We start from the raw sequence: 13,034 nt of genomic DNA, 5'->3' as shown, positions 1-13,034 counted from the left end.
GTTGCAAAGTTCAAATCCGAACCGAGATAAGAGTCACAAAGGCTTGGTTTGAGCGCTCGGCCTTCCCTTTGCAGAGCGATTCAGGTCCTCTGTAGTTTTCCAGCCTTGAGTCCTGGACTCTCTCTTATCATTTTCAGGGTAGGAGGGCCCCCAAAGTTTCAGATGCGTGCCAGAGAGGAGGTTTGCCCAAGCAGAAATTTTGCAGCCTAGGCATTCCTGGGCTAGACCTAGACCACGTCCATGCCGAATCTGGAGCCGTCCCTCAACCTCTTTCTCGTTTTGAAAGCGCCCGGGGAAAACTTCAAGGAGTTAACTCCATAGCTAGGAAAGAGTACTTATGAGGGGTAGGTCAAACGAGAGGTTTCATTTCCTAGTATTAATTGTAGAGAACAGCTGTTTGCTCTTCTTGGGGTATTTGACGTCAGCTGATGAAGTGAGAGAAGGTCCTTAAACACCAGCGTGAAGTGAGGTTGTGGCTTCTGCTCTATCTCCAGCAACATAAGCTCCTCCCCTACAATTCCTAAGTCCTGAACCAGCATGATTGGGAAAGGGATCCCTGGGTGTGTTGAGCCCCAACAGAAGCAACCAAGTCCAGTTAGTTGTATTTATTGAGCGCTTGCTGTGTGCAGAGCAGTGTACTAAGTGCTTGGGAGAGGACAACATAACAATACATTGTCGTATTTATTGAGCACTTCCTGTGTGCAGAGCACTGTAAGCACTTGAGAGAGTACAGTATAACACTAAACAGACACATTCCCTGCCCACAACGAGCTAACAGTCTAGAGGGACTGCTAGGTGGACTGCTGACCTCAGTGCGTGCCCCAAAGAAATTTGGGAGCCAGAAATACCGGGGACCCCGAGAATCGAGGCGGCTCTTAGCCTGAGTAACTAAGGTTTTTACACGACACGAGAGCAGCCTTTTCAAGCGACAGCTCCACTCCGTCATCAGCAGGCAAAGGCAGGGTAGCAGCGGCCGTCACGTCTGCTGATGTTTTCCCATTCTGTTGGTGGTAGGTGGTAGGATTGCCCGGCCTCCTGTATCCCTTGGCCCGAGTGGGTTGTCGTCCTCCTTTTCTGCACTCGGCCCCCCAGGTGCCCCTCAGGAGAGGAGTGTGCATTTAGCCACTAGGAGACCCACGAGACAGAGCCCCCTTGCCACGTACACCCCTTTGATGCTGTTGTGCTGTTGTCTCCTTGCAGCCGAGAAAGTGGACGTGATCGCCGGCTCCTCTAAAATGAAGGGCTTCTCGTCCTCAGAGTCTGAGAGCACCAGTGAGTCAAGCTCCTCTGACAGCGAAGACTCAGAAACAGGTTAGACGCAGCTTATTTAAAGACTCCATCCTATTCCGTGCCTGTTTCCTGTGCGAATAAATTTGTTTTCAGTCCTGACTTGGTCTTCAATTTTTGGGCATGGAGAGAGCAGGGGTCAATTCCTGAGAGTTTCCCCATTGCCTATGTGATCACCACCTTCCTTGGGGGAGACGGAAAGGGGTAAGTCGGGATCTGATGTTCTCAGTCTGACCTGACCTGGCCGTGAACTTCTAGCAAATGGCCTGGTGTTCGGTTTAAGGAAATGTCTTTTATTGGCCCTGGCTTTCCTTCTCCCCCAGGAAAGTCATGGCACTGGAGCTGCAACACTTCAGTGTAATAACGAAGGTGCACGTTGTAATGGTGAAAGAAAAGACTTGGGCACCGGGTGTTGGCTCGGAAGAAAATGGGACAGGAGAGTCTTTCTACTTGCTTGGCTGTGCCGTCGCATACAGCACTGCTTTGATTGATCTGACCTGGGTGAAGTGAGAGGGTGAGAGCCCGGGAAGAAGTAATCTTCAGTGGTTTCTCCAAACCATTAACACTGCTTTCTTAGGCTGTGCTCTGTGCTCTCTGCTGCCTCTTATTCCACGTCTCTCAACCTGAGGGTAGCAAAGGTTTTCCCAAAGAGGATGCAGTCTCTCAAACGGGGGGTGGGGGTAGATACTTGGATTTCCAAAATGGCAGTTACGTAGAAGAGGAACTTGTAAGCCCGCCGTTTCTGAGGGCTTAAATCTCAGTTGAAATCATTTTGAGTGTGAGAAGCTGGGTGCGATCTCGTGGCTAAGCCATCAGAGAGGAGATTTTGGGAACCTTGGCTTATTGTACCTAAAACCTCTTGTGTTGTGCCTCAGTTTCCCCACGCATGATGACGCGTAACCCCTTTGCTCTTCAGTCTAGTGCTTTCTGTCGGAGAATTCCCAAGCCACCTGAATTGTAATAAATTCATCCCAGCTGGGGTCAGTTTTGAAACTGAAGTGATCATAGAGGAGTCCTGCCTTTACCTGGGGAGTGTGGACTGGCCTCAAGTGCTAAAGAATCCTTTGGATGAAGGAAGGAATGTAAATGCAGCCACATGGGAACCTTTGCACAGATGATGCAATTCCAAATGTACATCCTTTTTTTCTTTTTTTTTTTTTTGGTTGTTGGCTCTGGGTAACCCTCCTGTTCTGGAAAGTTTCAAAGGCCTGGCTTGCCTGGAAAGTTGCATTGTAATATATTGAAAAACACTTCCTGGAAAAACTTTGGAATGGATGGGGACCTGAGTTTCGGATTTGCTTTTTCAAGGCTACGGGCTACTCAGTTAACGAGGAGTTCGCTTCCTGGCCTGTTGTTTAGCCCATACTACCCCCCTTAAGTGACAATAATTTCCAGCATGTTTTAGAGTATCCTTTCATTTGAACTCACCTGACTCCGGAACCTGGTATTTTGGCGTCTTGTGTGGGAGCTACAACCAACTCTCAATTTTTTGGGTGCCGGTGATCGAATCAGTCGTCCAGTTGTATATATTGAGTGTTTTCCGTGTGCGCAGCACTGGACTAAGCGCTTGGGAGAGGACAGGAGAAGGAGACACGATCCTTGCCCTTGAGGAGCTTACCATCTAGCAGGGGAGGCAGGCAATTAAAATACAGGAAGGGAAGTGACCAGGCAGTCGATCAGTGGTGCCTGTTGAGCACTTAGTACACACAAAGCCCCATGTACTAAGCGCTTGGTAGAGAACGATAGAGGAAATACCCGATCCCTGCCTTCGAGGAGCATGTAGTCTAGTGGGGAAGCCCAGTGACAAAAGAAGTCACAGCTAGGGAGAACAACCAAATATGAAGATACGTACGTGAATGGTGAGGGTGAGTACCTTAAGTACTTAAAGAGTACTGACTCGAATAAGGAGGGGGAAACAGGGTGGGAAGATGAGAGGTTAGGCAGGGAAGACTTTCTGGAGGAGATATCATTTTAGGGGGACTCTGAAGCTTAGGGGGCGGAGTTGTCCATCAGATCTGAAGTGGATGGGAGTTCCAGGCAGGAAGGAGGGCATGAGCAAGGGGTCAGTGAGAGACAGAAGAGCAGAGCACTGTGAATCGGTTGATGTTAGAAGAGCAAAGTGTGTGGGCTTGCATTGGAGAGGGAGAGGAGAAAGGGAAAGGACTGATGGACTGCCTTTAAGACGGTGGCAAGGAGTTTCTGCTTGCTGCCGTGATGGATGGGAAAAGGCTGGAGGTTTTTGAGGAGGGGGGAAGACTCGCGCAGAATGATGTTTTAGAAAGCGTATCCGACAGTGAGTGAAGTGTGGACTGGAGAGGGACGAGGCTGAAGGCAGGGAGTTCAACCAGGCAGCTGAGGCGGTAGACCAGTAGGGAGATGGCGAGTGGTTGGACCAGCAGGGAAGCTGTTTGGATGGAAAGGAAGGAACGTGTTCTGGAGATGGTACGAAGATGGAACCGGCAGGATTTGGTGACTGAGTGAATATGCATTCGCTCACATGGCTTCAACTACCACTGCGAGTGCCTCCCAAAGCTACATCTCCAGCCTTGATCTCTCTTCCTCTCTGCAGTCTCACGTTTCCTCCTGCCTTCAAGACATCTCTACTCAGACGTCCTGCTGTCACCTCAAACTTAACATGTCAAAAACAGAACAACTTACCTTCGCACCCAAACCCCGTCCTTCCCGACTTTCCCATCACCATCCTTCCTGTTTCACAAGCCTGTCTTGGCATTAGAGGACATGCCTGGGAGGCAGTAGGACCTGGGTTCTAATCTTGGCTTTGCCAGGTGCCTGTTGTGTGACCTTGGGCAAGTCACTTGTCTTCTCTGTGCCTCAGTTACCTCGTCTGTAAAATGGGGAGAAGTGTGAGCCCCATATGGCACAGGGACTGTGTCCAACCTGATCAACTTGTATCTACCCCAGCTCTTAGAACAATGCTTGGCACATAGTAAGTGCTTAACAAGTACCATAATTATTATTGTTAATATTTATTATTATCCCTGTCTCTTCTCACTCATTCAACCCACGTATTCATTCTATCACTGAATCCTGTCGGTTCAACTGCCACAACATCACTAAAATGCATCCTGTCTTCTCCATCCAGACTGCTACCACGTTAATCCAAGCACTCATCCTGTCCTGCCTTGATAACTGTATCAGCCTTCTTGCTGACCTCCCTGCCTCCTATCTCTCCCGACTCTAGTCCGTTCTAACACTCTGCTACCTGGATCATTTTTCTACAAAAACATTCAGTCCACGTTTGCCCACTCTTCAAGAACCTCCAGTGGTTGCCCATCCACCTCTTCATCAAACAGAAACTCCTTTCAGTCGGCTTCAATCACTTCGCTGCTCTCCTACTACAACCCAGCTCACGGGCATGTCGTTCTTTGAATGCCAACCTACTCACTGTACCTAGGTCTCATCTATCTCGCCGCCGACCTCTGGCCCACGTCCTGCCTCCAGCCTGGAATGCCCTCCGTCTTCATATCCGACAGATAGTCTCCTCCTCTTCAAAGCTTTATTGACGCCACATCTCCTCCAAGAGACCTTCCCTGACTAAGCCCTCTTCCCCTTTTCTTCCACTCTCTTCTGCGTCTCCCTGACTTGCTCCCTTTATTCTTCCCCCCTCCCAGCCGCACAGCACTTAGGTACATATCCGTAACTTATATTAATATCTGTCTATCCCACTAGACTAAGCTCGTTGTGGACCGGGAATGTGTCACTGTATCACTGTATTGTACTTTTCCAAGCACTTAGTCCAGTGCTCTGCAGACAGTAAGCACTCAATAAATAAGACTGATTGAAAAGTCAAGGAGAATATTGAGGTAGTGGACTTGAGAGATGGGGAGGAGGGAAGATGAGGAGTTCTGTTGAGTTTGAGGTGTCGGCGGGATGTATGAATAGAGGTATCCTGGAGGCAGGAAGAGGTGTGAGGTGGCAGAGCAGAGAGGTAGATTTGGAAGTTGTTCGTGTAGAGCTGGAAGCGGAAGCCATAGGAGCAGTTGAGCTCCCCGAGGGTGATGTCGAGTCGGTGTATGTCCAGTTTGAGGGGGATTTTCCCTTCTGCTGTTGGCCGCCTTATTTCTCCACGTATCCACCGATAGTTGCTCCGCTCGAGAGTTTGGGATGAGAGGCTGAAACCGAGACTAAAATTGAGTTGGAGACTAATAATAATAATAGTTTTTGTTAAGCGCTTGCTATGTGCCAGGCGCTAAGCACTGGGGTAGATACAAGCAAATCAGGTTGGACACAGTCCTTGTCCCACATGGGGCTCACCGTCTTAATCCCCATTTTACAGACGAGGTAACCGAGGCGGAGAAGTATAAGCGACCTGTCCATGGTTGTACAACAGACAAGCGGCAGAGCCGGGATTAGAACCCAGGTCCTTCTGACTCCGAAGCCCGGGCTTTATCGACTCTCAATCAATCAATCAATCGTATTTATTGAGCACTTACTGTGTGCAGAGCACTGTACTGAGCGCTTGGGAAGTACAAGTTGGTCCACTAGACCATGCTGCTTCTCCAAAGTGGTACGTTTATCTTGAAATTTATCTAAAGTGATAAATTTCATTTATTCAGCTTAGATCTGTCCCAGCGCTTAGCATGGGTGCATAGTCAGCACTTCTATTTAATAAATACCATCATCGATTACTTCAGATAATGGAGGATTGATTGACTGTCCTAGGAATGGCCCAGTCCAAAAGAAGTTGAGGCTAGGAAGTGTAGGGTTGGAATGAAGATGTTTGTGTTCCACAAGATTTGCCGGGTGGGTTTTTTTTTTTTTTTTAAATAAGCGAAAGTAGAATAATTAAAGCGTGCGCAGACTTTTGTCATCAGTACCATTCCAATCGCATCATGCCCAGAGGGGACGGCGGTGAGCGGAAGCCCCCAACCCGCCCATTCGCCACACCTAGTCCCTTTCCGCCTCCTTGGGGCCGTAGGAGCAGCAGGTCGAGGGGCAGTGCCCACCCTTGTGGGGCAACCTGATCACCTTGTATCCCCCCCCAGCGCTTAGAACAGTGCTTTGCACATAGTAAGCGCTTAACAAATACCACTACTATTATTATTATTATCCTCAGGCGGAATCGCCCAAAGTACAGGCTGAGCCGTCTGGCCAGCAGATGGTGCCTTGGTCAGTCGAAGGCCGGCGGGTGGCGGCCACAGGGTCCCTTCGCCTCGGCACTAGTTGGGAAATCGAACCGCCGGTTGATCGTCCTCCGAGACGTCCGCCTTTTCTTTTCCAAGCCCAGTGTTGGGTCCGTCTTGATTCTCCCACTTGGCGCGTCTTGGCCGGCGTCTTCCAGGGGCTAACAAGCTCCCACCCTCCCGTAGCCGCGGCGCCGCATCTTCCTTTCGGGGTTCCCGGCGACCAAAAAGCCAAATAAGCTACCAACAGCGGGGCACCTGGTCGTAAAACTGCAGAAGGGACAGTTGGGTGTAGAGGAGCTGTCGGTAATACTTTGGAACCGGATCGGGCGCCTTATCTAGACTATAAAAGCTGTATCCTAATTTGTGGCTTCTTCTTATAGTGTTGCTTTTGTTCTGCACTCTGGAGAGTCTTTGGGGCGAAGCTTTGTTTCTGGATGGTAAATTAATTATACCGTGCTTCCCGTGAACTGTAATGGTCTCAGACACTAGTGCAGTGGTTGTGTATTGTTTAAGTTCTTGCCATAATTACTATCTCGGTCCATTTGTAAGCTTCTTATCCCCCTGGAGGATGATGTTTGCCACTTTTCCAGTGCACTGCTACAACTGTTGCAATTTTGGGGTGGTTTCTTTAAAAGAAAAATAATTGCAGCGCCCAGAGTAATCTGAGAATCCTGGGAACAGCTGTCCTGGCTCTCAGGAGAGAATGAGATTTACAATCTTACAGTTATCTTGAAAACTCAAACAGCGTCAGCTCTGACACACTGACTGCCTCTCGATCCAGCCTTTCCCTCTCCGCAGCTCTCGCCTTTTAGGTTTCACTTGGCTTCCTTTTGTCTTGTTCCCTTGGCCTCGCTTTGGCTGACCGCGCTGCCTGTTGGAGAGCTTTTTTCTTGTGTGCGTTCCGGGCGTTTGAGATCATGGGCAGTTCTGAAACAACTGGCAAACTTAGTTTTTTGTCTTCCTGGGGGCTTTTTAAAATTTATTTATTGTAAAGCCTCTTGCATGTGATTAGTCTCGGGCAGCCAGCTCAAATACTGTTAATCCCACGGCAGCATTCAATTTGTGTATGAGCTGTATCGAGTACCCACGTAACACCCGCATCACACCGAGATCACAATACAGGTTTCACCTTAGTCTATCCAAGTTCCTTTCCCAGGTTTCTACTCCACATGCAGCCTGGTAATGAATAGAAAGTCTAGTGAGCTTGCTTCTTTCCAACTTCTGTGACTAGTTTATGAAGCGTTGGGGCGGGGGGGGGGGGGGGGGGGGCGGGGGGTGTGTGTCTGTGTGTGTGCGCGCGCGCACGTGCATGTGTATCCCGGAGACCTCCTTTTGTTGCTTAAGTCTCCATCTGGACCGGAGCCGAAATTCCTGAAAAAGAATATTTTGTCGCTTGGACTAGGGGTCGGCTCTCAGGCCCGGCCCCTGAAAGACGGATCATTACATTAAGCAGAACAGAGACCCAGAATGAAGGGGAGAGCGGTGTTGAACTCCTCTTTTGGCAGAGGCAGACGAGAGTGCCGCAGGATTAATCAGTGCAGTGAAAGACGGATTCCTTTCCTATCCAAGTTCCAATCTGGGATTGAGAAACCCACACACAGAGGCCACACAGGGCTAGTGGGAAGTTCCTTTCCCCCTCTTCCACCCAATTCCTCCTCCTAGCAGAATGAAATGTAGTCAACGGACTCCACCAGATCATTTATGAACCCGGTCGTCATTTGGTTTCTCCTCATCCATTCAGCCTCAACAGCCCAGGGTCCTCCCTGGGCTCAAAATTGGAGGGAGAAATGGAAGCTGGGCCATTCTGGGTCTCCTAGCTCGTGCATTCAGACAGGTTTGCGGGGTGTCCTCACCCTTGGCTGCAGAAGGCTTCGTGTTGAGGAAGCCAAGACAGCTTGAGGGCTTCTGTGTTGCCTGGCACTTCATCTGACAGTCCCCTCAACCTTAATGTGTTCAGGCTTTGGGGAGGAAAGAATCATGAGAAGCAGGGTGGCCTAGTGGAAAGAGCACAGGCCTGGGAGCCAGAGGACCTTTTTTTTTTAATGGTATTTAAGTGCTTACTGTCCGCCAGGAGCTGTTCTAAGCGCCGGGGTAGTGCAGGCTAAGAGGTTGGACAACAATCCATGTCCCACACGAGACTCACAGTCTTAATCCCCAGCTAATCCCGGATCCACCAGTTGCCTGCTGTGAGACCTTGGGCAAGTCACTTCATTTCTCTGGGCCTCAGTTTCCTTAACTGTAAAAGGGGGGTTAAATCTTACTCCCTCCCACTTAGACTGTGAGCCCCATGTGGAACTGGGACCGTGTCCAATCCGATAGAGTTGTATTTACCCAGTGCTTAGAACAGTGCTTGACACAATAAGCGCTCAAATACCATTTTTTTAAAACCTGTGCTTGAAAACTCAGGTGTTTACTTGTTTTTACCTCTTCCGGGGGGCGGGGGGAGATTAAGGGAATCTCTCTATCTCTCTCCCCCCCCCCCCCCCCCGCCCGCTTCACCCCTGTCTGAAACATTGCTCTTTGTACTTCTCCAGGCCTCCCCTCCTGACTTATTCACTCTTCCACGCCCATTAAGAGCGATGCCACCCTCAGTGACTGGCAAGCCCTGGTGAGCCACGGAAGCGCCCCACGTTTGGCGCAGTCTCCTCTTTCCACCCCCCTGTTTTTTCCCCAAAGCCCCCCAAGGACTAGAGTGAGCCTCAAGCACCCTTCTACTTCCCACAGGAGCTTGGCGTTCAGGGAAAGAGGAGGAAATTTTCTCTGGATTTTTATTGTTGAGGGGCTAGGGCAAGCCGGCTATTTTAGTCTCCCGATTTCCTTTTCCCACGACCCGAGTGTGTGGGTGTTTTTTAATAGCTCGGGGGGGAAAATGGAATGCTTGATGTTTTGGAAAGAGTTGAGCTGAAAGTGCAGCAAGAGGACATGATGCGTAGTTACTAAAAACACATCAGGAGCTCCGCACCAGCCTGAGGGGTGTGGAATGGCGCTTCCTCTCCCCCCCCCCCCCCCACCCCCAACTAACCGCCCCCTCAACCCCCCAGCCCTGTGTGCATGTGCATGTGTGTGCATGCATGCGCAGTTGTGTGCAGGCATGCTTTACTCGGCCTTCAAGTGGGGAATGAGGCCCACATATGGGTAGGCTCTGCCCTTTTCCTGACAACTTGAGTCTTTACAACCGGACTGACCAATGTGTTCTTGCCTGCAAAGCCAGAGGGAGCTGCAGCCCGCGCTTGCGGAAACAGCAGGGCCTTTGTTTTGTGCTGGGGTGGCACCAAAAACTTCCTCATCCCGGGGGATTCACCGCTCTTTTTAAGACAGCCCCGTCTCGGAGCCTCCTGAACTTTGACTCTCCCAGCCGAGTTCCCCGAGGGTCTTTGGGAGAGCTCAGGAGGGCCCCTGCTGCATTGAATTTGGCCCTGCAGGAGAGGCCCTGGGTTTTATTTCAAGCCTGATAGGTGGGTCTCTGTAAGTCCCAGCATTGTTAGAGCATTTTTCCTCCAATACATTCCTGTTTGGTTAATTTTGATGGTGTGAAAAAAGAAGCGGAGGGGGGTGCTGCTTGGAGGTCAGGGGATTGGTTTTTCTTTTTTCCAATTCAGTGTGTAACTGCGATTCTCCAACTGTAATTCTAGATTTTCTGCCGAAATACAAATGACCCACCAGCAGTGCCTAATCATCCCTTCTGTAGTTGTTACGGTCAAATATAAAATCACTTGAATTGCATTTATCCTCTAAAAGTACCCAGCCTCTACAGATGTGTGTTTTATATATTTTTACCGCATGCATTTTAAGTCATGTAACCAGTCTTTCTTTTTTTAAAAAAAAAAATGTATATAGTGCTTTTATAGTTTTTGTTTAAATAAAAAATAAAGTGCTGGATTCGTTCCAGAAACTGTTGCTCTTGTATAATCGTGGGCTTGTGTGGAGGGCGGGGGTGGCCACTCTCCCCCCCACACACCCCATATCCTGGCTTCAAGACCCTCCCTCTCAGTATGTAGAGTCTGAATTTTTCCTGTGGCCACCCGCTGTGACCCTGCCTCAACTCCAGCCTTCTAGCAGGAACTTGAACGAACTAACCAAACTCTGTGTCTCCCTCTGGATTTCCGGACCCCCTCCCAGCAAGCAGGTCCTTCTTATTTGGTCACTGGGCGACCTGCCGGTTGAAAGAGAAGCTTTCGTGATCGGTTGTTGCCGCCCAGGTGGTGGTGCCCCCACTGTAGTGTTACCCTACTAGTGTATCATAAATCCATTTCCTTCTTTGGAGTGGACAGGACCCCTTTCAAGCTCTGAAACCCTCCAAATCCTACCCCGTTGCAGGTGGGCCAGCATTTGGCCTGACATCCGAGGGTAGATTGGGGAAACCTGACCAGCCGGGAGGCACTTCCCCCTTGGAGAAAAGTGCAGGTGGCCCCATCGGTCTCCTTCCCCCTGCCACCGGTGTGAAGTCTTCTTGGATATCAGCTCTCATCCCGGGGCTCCCCGGGCTCTGTCATCTCAGTGTCCAGAGAACCCTTCCTGCCCGAACTGTCGCACCAGGCTGCTCCACTCTTGGGGCTCTCTGTTTGGGCCATCCCCTCCCTTCTTCCCCCTTGGCCTCATCTCAGGACGGGACACATGGCAGTCTTTATCAGGGGCATCGATTTGAGCTTAATTTCTCCTTGGATGAGTTAATTCCCCTCTTCCGCCTCGGTGCCCCCCCCCCCCCCCCCCCCCCCCCAAACATCTGTGTTCTCTGCCTCTGGCCTTTCATCCTGAAACAACTCCTCCTCCATTCCTACAGCTTCCTTCCGGATCTCTTCCCGGGATCTTAGGAGTGGGACGGGGCATCTTATTTCTTTCCACTTGGGCCGGGGGATGTCCCACAATGCTTAGGCACCGTCTGCTTTAGCACTGGAGTGGAGGGGAGAAAATCATTTTTCCAGGTGGGCGGCGGCGGCGGCAGCCTAAGCTGTACTATCAATCAGTGGTGTTTATTGAGCGCTGCCTGTGAACAGTGCACTGTACTAAGCACTTGGGAGAGTACCCTCGATCACTGGTATCTGTTGTGCGCTTACTGGGGGCAGAGCACCGTGCCGAGCGCTTGGGAGAGTACAACAGAAGTGGTAGGCACTTTCCCTGCCCACCAGGAGCTTACAGTCTAGAGGACTAGAGTGCTGTAGTTGCGCACCTGTCTTCAGTTCTTTCCTCTTGGTCTCAACTCAAAGGCAAGTTACTAGTGGGGTCCAGGGGTGGAGAGCCTCTTAGTTTGAGGCAGGGCAAAGGCGACCTTTGGTATTCTTCTCAAAATAAATATTGGCCCGTGTTTGGTCACGAATCCCAATGTTGAATTAGAAAAGCAGCGTAGCCTAGTGAAAAGGGTACGGGCCTGGGAATCAGGGGACCTGGGTTCTAATCCCAGCTCTATCCCATGCCTCTTGCGTGACCTTGGGCAGCTCACTTCTTTGTGCCTCAGTTACCTCACCTGTAAAACGGGGATTAAATCCTACTCCCTCCTACTTCGGCTGTGAGCACCATGACGGACAGGGACCGAGTCCAACCTGATGAACTTGCATCTACCCCAGCGCTTAGCCCAGTACTTGACACATAGTAAGAGCTTAATAAGTACTATGACTGCTATTATTAATGAATAGGAAAGTGTTCAGTGTCGCATGCGGCAAGGCCTCTGGGGGCTGGAATCTGCACGTATTTTGAAAGAAGCATCTGGTTGCCCGGGTGCCATCGTTCTCTGGCCGTGTTTCCTGGGCATTCTGGAATTTGCCATTGCCCCGCTCCCAGAGACCCGGGGTTTTCTGTTCGCCGGGGAAGGTACCGAGCAGAAGGATTGCACGGGTTGAGCCAGTTGTGCAACGTGGTAGCTCAGACTGCCACACAGGCCCTTTTTTCTTCCGGTTCATTTCCTCTTTGGGGAGGGGAGGGGGCGGCGGGCCGGGTTTGGGGTGTGAGTGTGTGTGTGTGTGTGTGTGTGTGCGTGCGTGCTTGTGGATGGATGTGTTTTTAATAAGAGTCTGAACTGCATAGAACCATGTTTATGTTTCGGGCTCCAGACTCCCGACACCAAACTCTGGCGTTTCCTGATTCCTCGGGTTCTTGGAGCAGCAGTAAGTTGGCGGCTCTGCCTGCGTCTCGTGTTACAGAACCCAACTTAAGCCGAGTGGCCGTTTCAATGAGGAACTTGTTGTTTTTCCCGGTTGCTCGGCCTGTGAGTTACGAAGCGTCGGCGCTGCGTCCGCCTGAGCTTTTGCACCACCAACTCTCGGTCAACAGGCCGGCTCCTCACCTGGGTTTCTGAAACCCCAGCCCACAGCGGTTGTTTCCCGTCCGTGCTCCTTCTGGGACGCAGGCTATTTTAAGAACCCGCCTTTGGTTGCCCTTTGCCTTGGGACTAGCATATTCCCACCACAGCTCCGGAGGGGGGAATGAGCTCGTTCCAAAAAGATTCCCACGGATGGGCTCTGTATAGAAAGCAGTAGCTGGAGGATTCATTCATTCAGTCATATTTACTGAGCGCTTACTGTGTGCAGAGCACTACGCTATGCGCTTGGGAGGTACAAGTTGGCAACATATAGAGACGGTCCCTACCCAACAGCAGGCTCACAGTCT

General features: G+C 50.6%; 1 protein-coding gene across 1 annotated transcript in view; it reads left to right on the top strand.

Annotated features, from left to right (window-relative positions):
- The window catches only part of BRD4 (bromodomain containing 4), a 62,424-nt gene that overhangs the window by 41,560 nt on the left and 7,830 nt on the right, over nt 1–13,034 (top strand). Inside the window, 1 exon segment of the mRNA XM_038740571.1 lies at nt 1,201–1,311. Within this exon segment, the coding sequence (XP_038596499.1) occupies nt 1,201–1,311 (111 nt within the window).

The sequence above is a fragment of the Tachyglossus aculeatus genome, chromosome X1 (assembly GCF_015852505.1).
Source record: "Tachyglossus aculeatus isolate mTacAcu1 chromosome X1, mTacAcu1.pri, whole genome shotgun sequence".
NCBI classification, from domain to species: Eukaryota; Metazoa; Chordata; class Mammalia; order Monotremata; family Tachyglossidae; genus Tachyglossus; species Tachyglossus aculeatus.
Note: the sequence above shows the minus strand (reverse complement) of the source record. Positions and strands in the feature narration are given on the sequence as shown.